The sequence below is a fragment of the Sapajus apella genome, unplaced genomic scaffold, assembly GCF_009761245.1.
Source record: "Sapajus apella isolate SASKATOON/1434 unplaced genomic scaffold, GSC_monkey_1.0 scaffold84, whole genome shotgun sequence".
Lineage (NCBI taxonomy): Eukaryota > Metazoa > Chordata > Mammalia > Primates > Cebidae > Sapajus > Sapajus apella.
In genome coordinates this window covers 3,209,745-3,228,687 of record NW_022437024.1, presented here as the reverse complement: position 1 = coordinate 3,228,687, position 18,943 = coordinate 3,209,745, and the positions used below count along the sequence as shown (strand labels likewise).

The 18,943-nt window shown below is 39.1% G+C and overlaps 1 protein-coding gene and 1 pseudogene across 3 annotated transcripts; both read left to right on the top strand.

The window, feature by feature from the left end:
• Positions 1-18,352, top strand: WBP11 (WW domain binding protein 11). Of its 2 annotated transcripts, none has more exons than XM_032253715.1 (12): positions 1-143; positions 2,012-2,120; positions 2,651-2,682; positions 5,643-5,736; positions 7,596-7,792; positions 9,158-9,291; positions 9,514-9,713; positions 10,289-10,480; positions 13,290-13,391; positions 13,815-14,108; positions 15,424-15,606; positions 17,337-18,352. In XM_032253715.1, the coding sequence occupies exons 2-12, from the start codon at positions 2,057-2,059 to the stop codon at positions 17,768-17,770; spliced, it is 1,926 nt and encodes a 641-aa protein (XP_032109606.1). In that variant the 5' UTR covers positions 1-143; positions 2,012-2,056; the 3' UTR covers positions 17,771-18,352. The 2 variants fall into 2 exon arrangements, with proteins under 2 accessions (XP_032109606.1, XP_032109607.1); XM_032253716.1 differs by lacking the exon at positions 1-143 and adding an exon at positions 1,143-1,563 and having other exon boundaries at positions 17,337-17,770.
• Positions 3,498-5,406, top strand: LOC116533833 (annotated as a pseudogene). Its single transcript, XR_004261465.1, has one exon. The product of XR_004261465.1 is annotated as a G-patch domain and KOW motifs-containing protein pseudogene (transcript).
• Positions 18,353-18,943: the final 591 nt, after the last annotated feature.

Sequence of the window (18,943 nt, the reverse complement as noted above, 5' to 3'; positions counted from 1 at the left end):
AGGATTGCGGAGGGGCGCGAGGTTTCAAGATGGCGGTGGCTGAGGGGTTGACCGAGAGGCCGAGTTGAAGGCCCTTACCTGATAAAAGAGGCTGGGAATCGCTCCCTCCCCGCTTCTCGCAGTCCTGGGAGCACAGCAGAAGTGTGAGTGTAGGGGATTGCTTTTCTGCTCTTCCTTGTCTCTTCCGTCCCTTTTGCGGCCCGCGCAGCGGCTTCGGGGACACCCAGCCCCTTTGCCGCGCTCCTCCTCTCCCCAGTTGGGGTCTCCTGGTTGCGGACTGGGGCATTGCTGGGCCTGGGGTGGCGCGGCGACCAGCGATTACGCGGTTGGCTTCGCCAGGGTCGGTTGGGGCGGCTTCCTATGCACGTTGATTGGTAGCCTTAGGCTTCACGTCTCGTACCTTGAATCATGGTCGGTCAACCGTCGCTATGGTTTCGGCAGTTGCTGCTGTTGCCTCCTTTGGTGAACCTGGACCCTATGTCATTTAAGCCTCTTTGGCTATTTAAGAGTTCCCCAACGGTTACTTGGCCTGATTTTCCAGTCTCCCCCGCTTGTAGACAAAAAACTAATCTGCAGACTTAAGCTCCGGTATCTTCCGTAAAATTCTCCGTAATTCGTTGTTTCTCATTTGTGGGGGAGGAGATTCAGAACGTGTGCCTTGAGGACACTAAGGGAGTACAGAAACGCACCCAATCAAAGATGGGAGCTTGTATTTGTACTGATTTTGCTTGTTTTCCCCCTTCCCTACCTCCTACTCCCTGCTACTTTCCCACCACCCAGTTTTTCTGACAAGGAAACCGCTTGACAGGTTGTATAGGCCAGGAATATAGACCCATTATAAAGATTATAGTTAAATAGTGAGTCAAACATCACAGGATATTTTGTTTGTAGTCCCATTGTATCATCAGAGCTTTGTTGTAAAGTAATGATGTCCCCATTTTTTAGATGAGAAAGCTGAAAAATCAGAGCCTTTGTCACCCGTGTCTTGAAAGAAATGCCACCAAAACAGCTCTGAAACATCTGGCGGAAATCGGGGCAATTGAACACTTAGTAAAAGAGAAATTAACTGTAATACACTCGTCTGACAAAATCTTCCCTTTCTTACCTTTAAAAAGTGCCTACTTGGAAAAGGAAGCAAATTTGGCCGTCTTTATTACTGGAAAGACTGGGCTTCAAAAAATTAAGCCCCATTCTTTTGAAATACGAGAAAGAAGTCATGTAATAGTGTACTGTGTTAATAAAAGTTTTAGCTTACAAAGTATTTTTTCTTCAAACATAAGTATTCCTTTTAATTACCTTAAGAAATATATATTGGGAGTCAGGTATTGGTAAGAAAATATATGTCTTAGTATTTAAGTTGTGGGGAGCTTCTTAATGTAGCACTCATTTCAAATATTTGCATTTTTAGTTGTGTTTTGAACTCTTCAGAGTCAAGAATTATGTCCGAATTAGAACTGAATCTGAATTAAATATGCTTAAAATAATGAGTTTTTGCTGTTTTAGAGGTGTTGAGAATGTACAGGATACATGCCAAGAAAAACCATGGAGAGAGGCAAGGGTGAGGTATTTGTTTTGAGCCAATATCTATACACTCATTCCCTTCTTATTCTTCTTTTACAATTACATGTTAATAAAGGGAGGTTATAGTAGAAGGACTAATGGCTTCTGATGTTCATGGTTTGTGCCATACCGTTAACGCATTTTCTAGTTTTGTCTATCAGTTGACATAGTCAATGCTATATCCATAAAAAAGGGTTAAATTGATGACTTGAGGATATTCAAAGTGGGCTTCACGTTCATCATGTTTCTAAAGAATAATAGAGATCTAAATTTTCATGGTCAAGAAAGTTGATGCCATCTTTCTTAGACATTAAAGTCAAAACTAAGGAAAGAACGGTCTCACAGAATTTATAATTAAAGGAATGTTTCTTTTCAGAGATTGGTAAGGACTAGAAAAAGGAAGAAATCAATATAGGAAATATAAGCTATTTCTTTGTCTTCACCTTCACAGGTTTTTCTTTTTTTAACGAGCAAGTAAACCATACAGATTGTCAACATGGGACGGAGATCTACATCATCCACCAAGAGTGGAAAATTTATGAACCCCACAGACCAAGCCCGTAAGTGGCCATTAGTGTGGAATGATGAAGTAGGACAGTGCTAAAAATTGCAAATATTAGAGGATTTCTTTCCCTGTGGCTTAATTACAAGACGAGCAGTGATAAGAGGAATAAATTGTATATTCAGTGTTTGTATGGGCACATGATTAAGACTTTAAACATGCAAATAAATTAGTACCAATATTTTTCAAATTTGATTGAATTGCACAGTAGAGTTGGCTGAAAGCTTTCTCTTTGTATTTGAAATTTTGAGCAAATTAGTTTTGCGAGCCCTTGTTTAGCATTTTATGTTATCCTTTTCCTTCAGACACATAGTTGTTTTTTATGAAACATTAAACAAAAATGTCTTCACATTTTTGTTATAATTTGAGGGATGCTATTGGCATGTAGTGGATAGAGGCCAAAGATGCTGCTATTTTACAGTGCATACTGTAACTCCCCACAGTAAAGACTTACCTGTATTAAATTGGAGAAAATGCTAATGTTCAAGATTCAAAAGTTTTATTATATCTCCCTCTCTTCTTTTAAAGGAAAGGAAGCCCGGAAGAGAGAATTAAAGAAGGTATGATTTCAGAAGCATCTTGTAAAACTTTAAGTATTGTTTGGCACATCTTGTGATTTGGGATTAGTAGGTTTCAGAATAACATTTCTAATTTTATGAGAAAAGAGGCTTTATGCTTTTTATAAAAACTGTGGAATAAACTAAGCCAAAATTTACTAAGGAACTGAAGTAACTTTGCAGAGAAGCTCACACGGGTTATAATGATATTGTTTGATTACTTTTCCCAATGAGTTAAATATTTTTGAAAATAATTCTTTTTTGTTATTTATTAAAACATAACTGTTTTAAAGCCTACTGATGAGAATGGAAATAAATATGATGCCAGATAGCTTTATATATCCATTTTCCTGATTAGCATTTTCCTCTTAGCTGTTGAATTTGTGGCAAAGTACTTCAACAGAATAAGAAAGGATTTGCTTTATAGTATTGTGCCTTAATACATAGAAGCAACACAGATTTTAAATAATGTTCAATTGTGTCTTCGTGTTTAGCATTAAATTCTGCAAAATTTTTTAATCTCTTTTTTTTTTTTTTTTTTTTTTTTGAGACAAAGTCTTGTTCTGTCGCCCATGCTGGAGTGCAATGGTGGAATCTCAGCTCATTGCAACCTCCACTTCCCGGGTTCAAGCAATTCTCTTGCCCTAGCCTCCTGGGTAGCTGGGACTACAGGTACCTGCCACCACCACGCCTAGCTAATTTTTGTATTTTTAGTGAGACAGAGTTTCACCATATTGGCAGGCTGATCTTGAACTCATGACCTTTTGGTCTGCCCACCTCAACCTCCCAAAGTGCTTAGATTGCAGGTGTGAGCCACTGCACCCAGCCGAAATATTCTTTATATAATTTTAGCACTTCGACCTTTGTGCTTTTTTTTTTTTTTAATTTTTTTATTTTTTTGATAAAATTTTGGACTTCAGCTAGCAGAGGTTTTAGAACAAGGGGCAGGAACAACCACCCAAAGTCTTCAAGAACCTAAGAGGTAGAAAAAAAAAGAAAGAAATTTAAAGTGTGTTTGTGTGTTTAAGTAACTGCTAAAGATCTCACAGAGTTAAAAGAAATGCTTTCCTAAGAAAGCACATCTTGAAAAAAGGGCAAGATGGCGGACTCCGAAGAGGTTGTTTTGCCGCTGAATGCTGCTTCCACTGCCCCAATTTCATTTGGCTTCACTCGCACGCCTGCCCAAAGGCAGCTGGCCGACTCGGGAGACAGCGCCAGGCCATCCCCAGAGGAGAAGGATTTCTTGAAATCTGTGGAAGGAAGGGAGCTGCAGAGTGTGAAGCCCCAGGAAGCCCCCAAGGATCCCTTTGATCCAGAATGACTATCGCAGGCAGCCACCAGCCCGGTCACCTGGGCCATCCACAGATTCTGGGGCCTTGGTGGATGGGGTGCTGTCCCAGGCTGTGGAGGAGCTCATTGAGGAATCCAAGGAGTCTCTGGAGGAGAGAGAGAATGCGGGTTTTGACCCCATGCATGCTATCCCCATGATCCAGAAAGGTTGCACCCCCAGCGGGGAAGGGGCAGACAGCAAATCCCGGGCTGAGACAGTGCCAGAGGAGGCCAATTATGAGGTGGTCCCCGTGGAGGCCTATGGGCTGGCCATGCTGCGGGGCATGGGCTGGAAACCCGGCGAGGGCATCTGTCGCACCTTCAATCAAGTAGTGAAGCCCTGTGTCAAGTCACTGTGGCCTAAGGGATTAGGGCTGGGTGCCAACCTGATCGAGGCCCAGGCCTTGACCCCTGCCGGCCCCTCCCGCATGCCAAGGCCAGATGAGCAAGGGAAGGATAAGGAAGATCAGCCTCAAGGGCTGGTGCCTGGAGGATTTGTAATGGTTCTTTCTGGCCCTCACCGAGGCCTGTATGGGAAAGTGGAAGGCCTCGATCCTGACAATGTTCGGGCCATGGTTCCTCTGGCTGTGGGGAGCCGGATGGTGACTGTTAGTACTGCCTATGGCCTGTCTCCCAGCAGGGATTTAACAAGAACACCTTGGATCTCAGGCAACAGAACGGAACTGCCTCATTATGGAAGACCCTCCGGAATCGAGAACTCCACATCCAGCAGGACAGCTCAGAGAGGAAGCAGAAACACCTTCCAGACCGACAGAATGGGCCTGCAGCCAAGAGTGAGAAAGCAGCCACCAGGAGTCAGCACTGGTTGCACAGGAACCTGCGCATGCGGTTTGTGGACAAGATGTACAAAGGTGGCCAGTATTATAACACCAAGATGATAATTGAAGATGTCCTAAGCCCAGATACCTGTGTATGTCAGACACATGAAGGCCGAGTCCTGGAAGGCCTGAGGGAAGACATGCTGGAGACACTGGTTCCCAAGGCAGAGGGTGACCGTGTGATGGTGGTGCTGGGCCCACAGGCTGGAAGGGTGGGACATTTGCTGAACCGGGACAGTGCACGGAGCCGGGCTTTGGTGCAACTGCCAAGAGAGAATCAGGTGGTGGAGCTTCACTACGATGCCATCTGCCAGTACACGGGCCCTAGTGACACAGATGAAGACTGACCCATGGGACTCCTCCCATCCCCTAGGCTGTTACCAGTTCTGTACAATATGAGGAAGTTGCCTTCAAGAAGGTGGGAAGATCATTGTTCCATCCTCTGCTTCTGGTGCAGTCCTGGGACAAGGGACATAGATGGATGAACCAGTAGGGAAGCTAGAAACAAACCCAATATTTACCAGAATTTAGGGTATAATAAAAACCATTTCAAATACTTTAAAAAAAAAAGAAAGAAAAGAAAAGAAAGAAAGCACATCTTAAAAATAGCATTTCTTTATCTTTTTGACAAGTCTAAACGTTTTTAAGGCCAAAAAAATGACATAGCTGTTTCTGGTGGTTGAAACAAGTGATCAGAAGCCAAGGAATTCAAAATTCTGTTTAGATTCTTAAAGCCAGTTGAAATAAAACTCATGAGTGTCTGACTTGTTGACGTTCTGCCCCTCTTTTTCTAAGAACAAAAAACAGCGCATGATGGTTCGAGCTGCAGTTTTAAAGATGAAGGATCCAAAACAGATTATCCGAGACATGGAGAAATTGGATGAAATGGGTAAGAATTTACAAACAGGCAGCTGTAACAGTCTGATACATACAGAGGCAGGCAGGTAATGAGTGAAGCAGCACAGGCCTAAGTAAAACAGAACAGCACGATGGCATTTGATGTTTGAATTTAATGTTAGTTTCAGGGAGGCAAAATGGAGTGCTAGAGGGCTGTTGCAAACTGGAGACTCCAGACACTAGAATAAGAGGAGAGCGGTTATTTGGCTTTCAGCTAATTGTTATTATGAGATAACAGAAGCTTAGTTTGGCCAGCTTGCTTTTCAGGAAAAGACTTAATCTGGTTTATGAAATAACCTTGGGTTTTTTGTTTGTCATCTTTTATTTAATGTTGGCAACTACCATGTAAATCTAAGTATCAGGCCACTGTTAATATAAGGCATTTCCAATTTATCCAAATTTTGAGTAAAAATTTCCAATTTTTAGTAAAGATGTAGAAAAAAAATCATCAAATACCTAAAACCAAGTATATAAAATACTATACCAGGATTCTTTGCCTTTTTCACATTTCATAGAATAATTTTATACCCTCTCCATATGCATGTTAAGTATCGCTGCTTTGTTATAACTGGAATCACATGAAATGGCTGGATGTTGTCTTTTTTGTTAAGTTTGAAAATCATTGATACTGCTGCTGGAAATTTTATCCCAACCCACAAATACCCTTTCTGTTTGATATTAGAACATGTAGAATATTTTATTTGTTTCTTTTAATAGAAATTTTCAAACATGCAGAAAATAAAATAGTCTACTTAACTTCCATGTGCTTTTCACCTGTCAAATTTTTGCCACTTTGTCTTCTACCCTTTGTCAACTTTTTAAAATAGTATTTTAAAGTGATCTTTTACAAGTTCTATGGCTTGTCCAAAAACAGAGTAGTAAGTAAAAGAGATGCAGTGAAGCTCTTCAATGATACGTTAAATGGGGTACAAAAAAATCCAGTCATGGCATTATGCTATTACAAGGTTTCTGAAATAATGTCGAAGAATCTGGGCAGCTAGCCTGGGTAAGAGCTGTGGGTCAGGCTTCAGGATCCCAGATCTTTCCCAGTTGAGCTATAACTGATTCTACTTCTTGCCTCTGGTCCAAATAACAGCAAGGATAGTTGCTTTCCTTGGGAAATCAGGGAATCCTTCATTAAATGACCCCAAATGTTATGTGTTGTTTTAAAAGGAAAAAATAGTAATAACTGAGGTTTCTTGAGTAGTTACCTTGCTACACGCCAGTTTTTTTCCCACGAGTTTTCTAATCCTCACAATTTTTTAGGGTAGGTGCACTGTCCCTATTTTACAGGTTAGGAAACTCAGGCACAGAGAGATTATATGGCTTTCTCAAGGTCGCACTGCTATGTAGTGGCAAAGCTAAGATTAAAACTCAGACATTCAGAGCTTTTCCTAATCACACTAGGAATCGTATGGTGTAAGAATACACCTTCTGGATTTGAATAAATTACCAAGATTAATAGTTAAATAGGATTTAAAGAAGAAGATAAACTTGTTGTTCTTTTAAGAAAACGGAAAGGGGTGAAGACAACACTATTCATCAGGGTTCCAGTTACAATTTATAAAACTCAATACAGACTAGTGAAGGCAGAAAAAAGCATGCATTGGCTCTCTTAATTAAGAAGTCTTAATTAGGTAGCATTTCTGAGAAAAGTAAAATTAGTGGCCATCTAAAAGGGGTGGGGATTTTAATAAAATTGTAGTTCTTTGAATAAGTTGAAAAGAGTATGTTTGGTATCTAGAGCTCTTAAAAACTTTTCAGCATATATGGAGGTTTTTATTATGTAACCTGTTGATACCTAATTGAAGTGGCCCCTCCTTTAATCCCATAATCTACTTTTTCTCTCAGAGTTTAACCCAGTGCAACAGCCACAATTAAATGAGAAAGTACTGAAAGACAAACGTAAAAAGCTGCGTGAAACCTTTGAACGTATTCTACGACTCTATGAAAAAGAGAATCCAGATATTTACAAAGAATTGAGAAAGCTAGAAGTAGAGTATGAACAGAAGAGGGCTCAACTTAGCCAGTATTTTGATGCTGTCAAGGTAATCAAGGTTTTTTTTGTTTGTTTGTTTTGTTTTTTGAGAGATAAACTAAAATATTATACAGATTTGAGTATCCCTTATGCAAAATGCTTGAGACCAGAAGTGTTTTGGATTTAGGGGTTTTTCTTGGGGGCAGGATATTTGCATATATTTTAGGGATTGGACCTGAGTCTAAACATGAAATTTATGTTGCATATGCACATAGTCTAAAGATAATTTTGTAAATTTTGTGCATGAAACAAAACTGCGGCCCATCACATTACGTCAGGTTTGGATTTTTCCACCATGGCATTATATGGGAGTCAAAAAGTTTAGGATTTTGGAGCATTTTAGATTTTCAGATTAGGGATGCTCTATCTGTACTTATATTTAAAAAGTTAATGGGAGAATGGATCATGCTGAACCTCTTCCTCATAGCAATTTCTTCTAAAACTAAACATGCTTACCCTGTGAACCAGCAAATCTAATCCTCTGTATTTAAGCAGGAGAAATTAATTCAAAACTAGGATCAGCCTACTGTTCACTAATAATATAATGGATAATTAAACTGTAGTATATTTATACAATGGAATACTGTTCAGCAGTAAAAGGAATAATCTAATACTCAAACCAACATGGAATAAAAAAAATTATCAATAAATCTCAAAAACATGCTAAGTTTATTTCATTGTTACAATTTCATTTCTAGAATAGGTACAACTAATCTATGCAGGAAAAAAAATGTAGCAGTGGTTGCCTTGCGGGATATTAGAGATGGATTGGGAAGGAGTATGAGGTATATGCATTTGTCAAAACTTGACTGAATTTGTACATTTTGTAAATTTTACCTCAAAGATGGGAAAAAGTCAAATGCTGTAATTTCTGTAAAGGAGGTAATATGCCCCTCATTTTACAGAGGAGGGCACGAGTTAACTTGATTAGGTAAGCTAAGCCAATACACAACAGAAATTCAACATAGGCAAGCTAATGAGCCCAACCTGCACCACTGGATATATACATTTGTTAGTTGACATGTATTATTTTTCTATCACCCTGCAAATTAAATAGGGTAACTTTGGTGTTAGATACTTTTAACAGTTGGATTTCTCTAAACAACAGGTATTTCAAATCATACACAAAAAGACTTACCTGATAGTAAGAGGAGAAAAAGCAGCTGTGTTTTGGTGTTTTCAGTAATAAAGGTTTTTTCAACTCTTTGACAGTCTTTGGAAGTATTGATGTGAGGCTATTTTTGTGGGGGTTTTAGTGATATTTATGTTAGTTGGAAAGCATGTCTGAGTCATGAAACAGCTAACTTGTCATTTTTAGTGTTTAGTTTGTGGATGACTTTTTTATCGTAATACTGAAAGTTTCTCTCTGTTTCAGAATGCTCAGCATGTGGAAGTGGAGAGTATTCCTTTGCCAGATATGCCACATGCTCCTTCCAACATTTTGATCCAGGACATTCCACTTCCTGGTGCCCAGCCACCCTCCATCCTAAAGAAAACCTCAGCCTATGGGTAAGGAAGCAGTGTCACAATCAGAGTGCATTTAGTAAAAGCACAAATTGACTGTCCAGTGCCAGAATTAATGCCGGGGTAAATAAAAGACAATGTGGATGTAAACAGTATGAAATTTGATTAAATGTAAAATAAGAAATCCCTTGAAAATTGTTTAGAAGAGAAAAATATTATTATTAAGTGATTACTGTGGGGTTTTTTTGTTTTTGTTTTTTTTAACAGACCTCCAACTCGGGCAGTTTCTATCCTTCCTCTTCTTGGACATGGTGTTCCTCGTTTACCCCCTGGCAGAAAACCTCCTGGCCCTCCTCCTGGTCCACCTCCTCCTCAGGTCGTGCAGATGTATGGCCGTAAAGTTGGTTTTGCCCTCGATCTTCCCCCTCGTAGGCGAGATGAAGACATGTTATATAGTCCTGAACTTGGTGAGGAGTGACTGTTCTTTTGCTGTTATAATTACCATTTTTTATGTTGGCCCTGTTTAACATATTGTTCACCACTCTCAGAACTTAGGAAGTAAATGAGAGGATGTCATATATATACTCATATACATACAGTTGGATAAATTATAGGATCTATCCAAGTAAAAGCATCGTACATAAGTATATTGTGTTTTAAATTAGGCTTTTCTTAGAGATGTAACTCTATCTTTTAAGACTTGTGTATCTTGTTCCCTTTTAGCTTGTTGTCATCAGACTACAGTGTTGTATACATTCACTGACTGTGTATGTGTATATAAATATGATTGTTGCCAAAGGAAATGGGTTCTCAAATTAGAACCTCTTTTTAAAAAAATCTTAAATTACCAAAAAGTAGTGTTTAAAATTATTGGCAAATGAAAATATTGTTAGACTATATGAATAGCTATGTACAGGAATTTTTTTTTGTAAGAAGTTATTACAGTCTTGAGTTAAAATAACATAATTTTCAGTATTTCTGGGTACCGTGTTTTGGAGGATCCAATAATGTTACTTGTCCATGTTCCCTTCCCACTTTTCAGCCCAGCGAGGTCATGATGATGATATTTCTAGCACCAGTGAAGATGATGGCTATCCTGAGGACATGGATCAAGATAAGCATGATGATAGTACTGATGACAGTGACACTGACAAATCAGATGGAGAAAGTGAGGGGGATGAATTCGTGCACCGTGATGATGGTGAGAGAGACAACAATGAAGAAAAGAAGTCAGGTATGTGCAGATGAAGGATTCATGGTATTGATCGATAAAGAGGAAACAAGCCGAAGGTCCTAATTTATTAGTGAATCTGTGAAAGTCCTGTGAAGTCTTTGGAAGTAGGGCTCATAGCTGTATTCATCTTTGTATATTAAAATTTTGAAAGTTTTTGACACAGTAAGTACTCAGTGGACATTTATGAGGAAAAGCATTAAACAGTGTAATAAAAATGTCTGTAATAAAGTTCACTTTAGGGCAAAAGGTATAATAACTATTCAATAGCATAAGCATATGTTATTATGGTATGTTATAGGAAAGAAAGGCAAATAGCCCTACCTTTAAAGCCCTTTTATGGTTATCTTATATATTATGAACCAGGATCATAATTTAAACCCAGGTACACTCATGAGTGGAATCATGAAACGTATCTATAATGTGTATGTTTTGATTATTACAAAAATTCAAATTGAGTTACATGTACTCTTTAAAAGTAGTTATGACATTTGTCAAGAACATTTTAATCTTTGTAATAGGTACTGGCAGTGCAAAATGCACATTAATTCTGTCAAACCTCAGCAGTTCGGGAGCTTCTTTTGGGATTATTTTTGTGGCCTACAACAGAATACTTATATAATACTATGCAATACTAATGTTAATATTGATGACAAATTTTTCTCCTGCTGTGTCTTAAGAATCATGGTTGCCAACAAAAAAGCTAGTTAAAAAGAATAGATAGAGCTGGTAATGTATAGAGAACTGTTAGGTAGGAACTAGTACTAGAAAGTAGAAAGCCATTAGAGCCACAGCAGCTCCATTTTTTTTCTGTGACTATGTGGTCTCTTGCCTTCTTTTCCTTTTATTCTGCCAAGAGATTTTTCTTTTTCTTTTTCTTTTTTTTTTTTTTTGAGACAATCTCACACTTGTCACCCAGGTTGGAGTGCAATGGCGCAATCTCAGCTCACTGCAATCTCCACCTCCCAGGTTCAAGCAATTTTCCCAGGCAGCCTCAGTCTCCCAAGTAGCTGGGATTACAGGCACCTGCCACCAGACCTAGCTAATTTTTGTATTTTTAGAAGAGGTGGGGTTTTACCATGTTGGCTAGGCTGTTCTCGAATTCCTGACCACAGGTCATCCACCTGCCTCGGCCTCCCAAAGTGCTGGAAATAACAGACGTGAGCCACCACACCCAACCAGATTTTTCTTATATATACTCATCAACACACATGTTATAAAAATGGCTGTCTTAACTCTGACTTGATATTCACTCAGCTAATATTTACTGAGTTTTTACTATACACAGGGAATTTTTTTCTAGGCACTAAGGATACAGGGTAAACAAAACTAAAGTCCTGTCCACTTGGAACTTTTCTCCTCCTAAAATGTTTACCGAGAATGCTCCTATCCGGTGTCTTAATGAATAGCCTTTGTCAGTTAAGAAGTTCTTTTTCGTCTTAGCTTGCTAAGAGGGTTATTTCTTAATCATAAATATTTTTTATGTATCTGTTGGGACGTTATTATATTTTTTTGTTCTTTGTAAGTTCTTTATTGTAGTGAATTACATTGCTGGCTTTTAAAACACTGTTAGAATCGACCTGCTTACATATTTTTTTCCTTTTTGTAAATTTTAATTTTGATAATGTTTGGAGAACAAGTGGTGTTAGATTACAAGGATGAGTTCTTTAATAGTGATTCCTGAGATTTTCATGTGTCCCTCACCCCAGCAGTATATAAATTGTACCCCGTTTGTAGTCTTCTTTCCCTCACTCCCCTCCCATCCTTCCCCACTGAGTCCCCAAAGTCCATTGTATCATTCTTATGCTTTTGCATCCTCATATCTTAGCTCCCACTTATAAGTGAGAGCATACAATATTTGGTTTTTCATTCCTGAGTTACTTAACTTAGAATAATGGCCTCCAACTCCATCCAGGTTGCTACAAAGGCCATTATATTGTTCCATTTTATGGCCGAGTAGTAGTCCATGGTGGATATATACCACATTTTCTTTATTCACTCATTGGTTGATGGGCATTTAGATTGGTTCCAGATTTTTGCAATTGCAAATTGTGCTGCTATAAACGTGTTTAAACTTGCTTATATTTTATGTTGGCCAGAGATGATTTTTGGTATCAGGGTTATGCTAGCTTCATGAGTTGGGTAACATTTCATTGTTGTGCTCTTGTTATCCTTTTTTTTTTTTTTTTGAGACAGAGTCTTGCCCTGTCACCTGGGCTGGAGTGCAGTGGCATGATCTTGGCTTCCTGCAACCTCCGACTCCCAGGTTCAAGTGATTCTCATGCCTCATCCTTTTGAGTAGCTAGGATTACAGGTGCCTGCCACCACGCCTGGCTAATTTTTTTTGTATTTTTAGTAGAGACGGGATTTCAGCATGTTGGTCAGGCTGGTCTCAAATTCCTGACCTCATGATCTGCCCACCTTGGCCTCCCAAAGTGCTGGAATTACAGGCGTGAGCCACCTCACCCAGCCTGTTTCTTCTTTTCCTATCCTCTTTATTAGGAGATTTCTGTAACTTAATGTTTGGCTGAATTTCCTCTTAAAATTATTTGTAGCTTTTAAGGAGCTCTTCAACTACCCTTTAAGTTTTGAATATTCTGAACTTATCACTTCCTTGGCCAATTTTAGTAATTTATATTTTCAAGAAAATTGTTTTTATCCAGGTCTTCATATTGTTAATATAGCTATCTCTTCCTGCATTTCTGCCAAGTAGTAAGTAGCAATCATATCTAGTTCTTTATAGTATTATATAGTAAACATTTACTGAATTTTGTTGAACCCAATCTACTTCACTCCCTTCCTGTCCCCTTAGGTCTGAGTGTACGGTTTGCAGATATGCCTGGAAAATCAAGGAAGAAAAAGAAGAATATGAAGGAACTGACTCCTCTTCAAGCCATGATGCTTCGTATGGCAGGTAAGGCAGGGAAAAAATAGTGAATCACCTTTTGGTGTTTCCTCACGCTAATTGCTTTACGTACATTTTTCCATTTAATATCTCAACTATCTTCAAGTAAATAATAAGTCCTTGTTTTAAAAAAATAAGGTTTGGAGCCATTATATAGGCTGCCCAAAGTTACACAACAAGTAAGTGGTTGAACTGGCATTTAAATCTTGGTCTATCTTCTTTTAAAGCCTGAGTTCATTCCACTATGCTACACTAACATAGATGAGTAGAATATTATTTTATTCTTTCACATCTAAGTATTTTATTGAAGAAGACTATTTGGTTTTTAATTTTAAGAACGTATTTATTAACCATGCGTATTTAGTCATTGCTATTCTCCAACCTGAAAGAAACCGAATCAACTCTATTTATTGGGTTTAAAATTTCTTTCAGGTCAAGAAATCCCTGAGGAGGGACGGGAAGTAGAGGAATTTTCAGAAGATGATGATGAAGATGATTCTGATGACTCTGAAGCAGAAAAGCAATCACAAAAACAACATAAAGAGGAATCCCATTCCGATGGCACATCCACTGCTTCTTCACAGCAGCAGGCTCCCCCGCAGTCTGTTCCTCCTTCTCAGATACAAGCACCTCCCATGCCAGGACCACCACCTCTTGGACCACCACCTGCTCCACCATTACGGCCTCCTGGGCCACCTACGGGCCTTCCTCCTGGTCCACCTCCCGGTAAGCCTTAAATACTGTGAATAAAGTTTAAATGAGGTTAGAGTGAAGTCATTCCAAAAAATATTATGCATTGTTATTGTTCATGTTTTCTTGTTTCTTCCTAATGGAATTCTGTTAAGATGTGAAGGATTCTAAAAAGACAAGTAAAACTTGTTCATTCCCAAACTGTTGTTTGCAACTCATAGTTCTACTGATAGCACCTGTTTTTCTCCAAAGCACTCCTTTTTTCAAAGTTCTTCTGATTACAGCAGACAGAAACTCGAACATGTAATGGAGGCTTTCTTTAGTATTGCTTTTTAGTATGATAAGTTGACCTAGTTCTAAATTGGCAGTGAGTGGGAGTAAGACACAATTAATACTGTCTTGTGTTCTTAAGTTAGGAATTTTGAATGTCAGTGTAATCTGCATAGTCCTTTTAGTTGTAGATCTTTTTTAGAGGCAAAGGTGATTAATCTGTTTATTAAGTTTTCAGCTTAAAAGTATAAAAAGATTATAAAATGAAGCAACAGAGAACTTTTCAGCTATTTGTGATTTAAGTCCTTCATCCCACTGTCAGCCTTCTAAGTTTTCTTCAGTTGAGCTAATCATTTTCCGATTGGTACAAAGCAAAATTACCTATCTTATGTCATTTTTAATGGTCTTATATGTTCATGAGTTTTGGGGGGGTTCCTTAAAGCATTGTGTTTTTTATTCCATTTTCAGCTTATACTGGAAACATTTAAGAATTCTTGGCCGGGCGCAATGGCTCAAGCCTGTAATCCCAGCACTTTGGGAGGCCGAGGCGGGTGGATCACGAGGTCAGGAGATCGAGACCATCCTGGTCAACATGGTGAAACCCCGTCTCTACTAAAAATACAAAAAATTAGCTGGGCATGGTGGTGCATGCCTGTAATCCCAGCTACTCAGGAGGCTGAGGCAAGAGAATTGCCTGAACCCAGGAGGCGGAGGTTGCTGTGAGCCGAGATCGCGCCATTGCACTCCAGCCTGGGTAACATACATGAGTGAAACTCCGTCTCCAAAAAAAAAAAAAAAAAAAAAAAAGAATTATCACCATTGTGTATTTCCAGCACTGCAGAGCTGTGATTGAATATGCTTTTAGTCAGTGTTGGGAAATTAAAGATCCTCAACAAATCTAGTACTCTTTTTCTGGTGTTCAGATATTGAATGAATTATGTTTTCATATATGTTTCATTAAGTTTTTGAAGTTGATCTGATTTCAGGTTAAAGTCAAACTATATTTGAGTTACTTTTAAGCTATAATTATTACTTAATGTATATTTGTGTGACATTAATTTATCATTTTTCTCTTTTTCAGGAGCTCCTCCATTCCTGAGACCACCTGGAATGCCAGGACTCCGAGGGCCTTTACCCCGACTTTTACCTCCAGGACCACCACCAGGCCGACCCCCTGGCCCTCCCCCAGGTCCACCTCCAGGTCTGCCTCCTGGTCCTCCCCCTCGGGGACCCCCACCAAGGCTACCTCCCCCTGCACCTCCAGGTGACACTTTCAATTTCTATAATAAAAATTTAGCCTACTGTTTATTATTTCATTTGCTCTGAAACATATTGTCACATTTCAGTATTGTGAAATCTGAGGTAATCTTACAGTCAGTAGTGGTTTTTAAATTGCTGTTGGCCTGGCTTGAAGTAGAATTCTTCCAGTGGGTATTTGCACTTTATTCTGCCTGTCACTTGAGGGACTTCTAGCTAGAAAACGTGGGATTAAATTTTCTATTTGATAATTTTTTGGTTTTAGTAGTTACGAAGCTGTTTCATGCATCTGTGTGAGTACCAACTAAAAGTTTAAAATTACAGAGTTTTTTCTCTTTGCTCTACTTAGTGTCAAGGTTAGACATGCAGATTTTCTTGTAGGCTTGTTTTATGTGGCAGGTATTTCTAGTTTCCCACACTAAAATGTGCCAGTTTCCTGTGAAGGTCTGCTCTTTTAAGTGCAGCTGGGGCTTTTTTTTTTTTCTCCTCTCTCTCTCTCAGTGGTGCACAGAATAATTAGGAGTTTGTATAAACAATAGGATGTTAGATATAATAAAATATAATACTTTAAAAGTGGCATTTGAAGAATTGAAATCTGCAGTTCTTGGTATATGAATGTTATGTATGTGTGAACTGTTGATAGTACATGAGTTCTTTTCGAGTAATGATGACAGATTGTGATTAGTTGCATTCTCTTGCTCCATGTTCATTTTATTTTTTCTTTGAGCCAGAGTTTCGCTCTTGTTGCCCAGGCTGGTATGTAATGGTGCAGTCTCAACTTATTGCAATCTCCGCCTCCCAGGTTCAAGCGATTATCCTGCCTCAGCCTCCCAAGTAGCTGGGATTACAGGCGTGCACCACCATGCCCTGCTATTTTTTTTTTTTTGGTAGAGAAAAGGTTTCATCATGTTGATCAGGCTGGTCTTGAACTTCTGACCTCAAATGATCCACCCGCCTCAGCCTCCCGAAGTACTGGGATTACAGGTGTGAGCCACTGTGCTCAGCCTCCATGTGCATTTAATAACCAGGGTTAAAATTTTATTTCCTGCCCATTGTTACCTTTTTGTGTGAGGGAAGTGGTATGGAAATATAATGCATGGGGATCAGTCTCCTGACTTACTAATATCTGCACTATCCAGCTGGAATAGAATCTTGGGATGTAAGCTTTGAAATAATATGTGAAACCAGTTGATGGCACTTTATATTTTAAAGTAGAACATTGATTTAGGGAAGAAGAGAACATATTACTGTAAGTATAGGAATACAGGTTGAAGGTAAATATTGTTTTATAATAGAATATTCCTGAGTTTTAAAAAGTAAGCGACGTGAGTTCAGCTTATTTTCTGTAAGTTGTTATCCATTTTTTTAAAAATTGGCAACTAAGCCGGGTGCGGTGGCTCACGCCTGTAATCCCAGCACTTTGGGAGGCCGAGGCGGGTGGATCACGAGATCAAGAGATCGAGACCATGAAACCCCGTCTCTACTAAAAATACAAAAAATTAGCTGGGCATGGTGGCGCGTGCCTATAATCCCAGCTACTCAGGAGGCTGAGGCAGGAGAATTGCCTGAACCCAGGAGGCGGAGGTTGCGGTAGCCGTTGCACTCTAGCCTGGGTAACAAGAGCGAAACTCCGACTCAAAAAAAAAAAAATTGGCAACTAATATTTAAATGTCCTTAATAGTAGTTAAATTGTATTAGTTCTTGTAGTATTCATCCTTGCCTATTTTATTCATTTAGGTATTCCTCCACCTCGTCCTGGCATGATGCGCCCACCTTTGGTGCCTCCCCTTGGACCTGCCCCCCCTGGGCTTTTCCCACCAGCTCCCTTGCCGAACCCTGGGGTTTTAAGTGCCCCACCCAACTTGATTCAGCGACCCAAGGCGGATGATACGAGTGCAGCCACCATTGAGAAGAAAGCCACAGCAACCATCAGTGCCAAGCCACAGATCACTAATCCCAAGGCAGAGATTACTCGATTTGTGCCGACTGCACTGAGAGTACGTCGGGAGAATAAAGGGGCTACTGCTGCTCCCCAAAGAAAGTCAGAGGATGATTCTGCTGTGCCTCTTGCCAAAGCAGCACCCAAATCTGGTCCTTCTGTTCCTGTCTCAGTACAAACTAAGGATGATGTCTATGAGGCTTTCATGAAAGAGATGGAAGGGCTACTGTGACAGCTTTTGGTGCCAGAACAGGCTTCTGTTCATGACAGTGGCCCATGGAGAAAGAGGCTCTTATTAAACTTAGATGAAAGAGCTGCTTCCATTGTCAGGGTATTTTCTAATTTCAGTTCAAGGAATATCCTAAAATTTAGCCTTGTTCAGAATTTACTGCACATAAAAGAGAGTATTTCATTCAGAATAGATCAGTTATTGAAGCAGTGCTGCTAACATCATTCCCTTTCACACCACCGTTTTCATCCTGTTTCTTCACCAGTTCTTTGGAAATTTGTGATCAGAGGGATCTTAGTTGCTTATTTTGTTTTGACTCTTCTTGTGTGCTGTGGGCACTGGAGTAGAGATTTCTGACAAAAACAGTTTATTTCATCTTGCCTTTTGTGTTTGAGTTATTTTTAATATTTTCCTGTAAATATTTTGTAATATTTTACTTGTGATGAAATGGATCACAGTGTCATTTCCTAAGACAAGGCAGGATATGTGGGAAGAAAATGTACAATTCTTTGATTAAAATTATTTCCCACTCACCTAAACTTTGAGTGATTCGTGGGAAAAATAAATAAATGTTCTACACCAAGATACTCTGCGTTACTGATAATGTGTAAACATAATACCTTTTTTATGGGCAAAAAAAAAACGTTTAAGTATTTAAAACTTGGGTTTAAGGAACTGCCATTTCTAATACAGAATTAGAATCTTACTGGAAACATGGTAAAAACTAAGTTTTAAATTTTAAGGGATAAAAGAGTAATTCTTTAAGATTGTCATACTGGCTTTAGAGAAACTAGGTGTTAGGAATAGTATGGCTCGGCTTTTCTTCTTCTGAAGGTGTCTTACCTTCAGTGCTTACTTATTCCAGAGCTTTGTGAACTGATAGAAGTGGAATGGCAAAGGTCATTTTAAACCATTTTTAATGAATCATAAAATGTTAGCTTTTTTTCCTTTTTAAAGAGGTGGGGTTTTTGTGCTTTTATATTAAAATATGAATGAATAAGAATGCTTAACATTAATTTGCATTTATACCATTTCTTTACGAAGTGCTTTAATGACTAATCTACCAAGTAACCCTAGTAGATTACTTTTCTGGGTATTTACCCCATTTTACACTACAAGACATTGAAACTTAAAAAGGACCCATGATTTATCCAGTGGTCCAAAGTGTGTATTTCA

What these genes read in the sequence shown, in the direction of transcription:
- WBP11 (XM_032253715.1), top strand. Translation starts at nt 2,057, where the DNA reads ATGGGACGGAGATCTACATCATCCACCAAGAGTGGAAAATTTATGAAC. An exon ending in CATGATGCTTCGTATGGCAG is followed by an intron (nt 13,392 to 13,814) that starts GTAAGGCAGGGA and finishes AATTTCTTTCAG; the next exon opens with GTCAAGAAATCCCTGAGGAG. An exon ending in TCCTCCTGGTCCACCTCCCG is followed by an intron (nt 14,109 to 15,423) that starts GTAAGCCTTAAA and finishes TCTCTTTTTCAG; the next exon opens with GAGCTCCTCCATTCCTGAGA.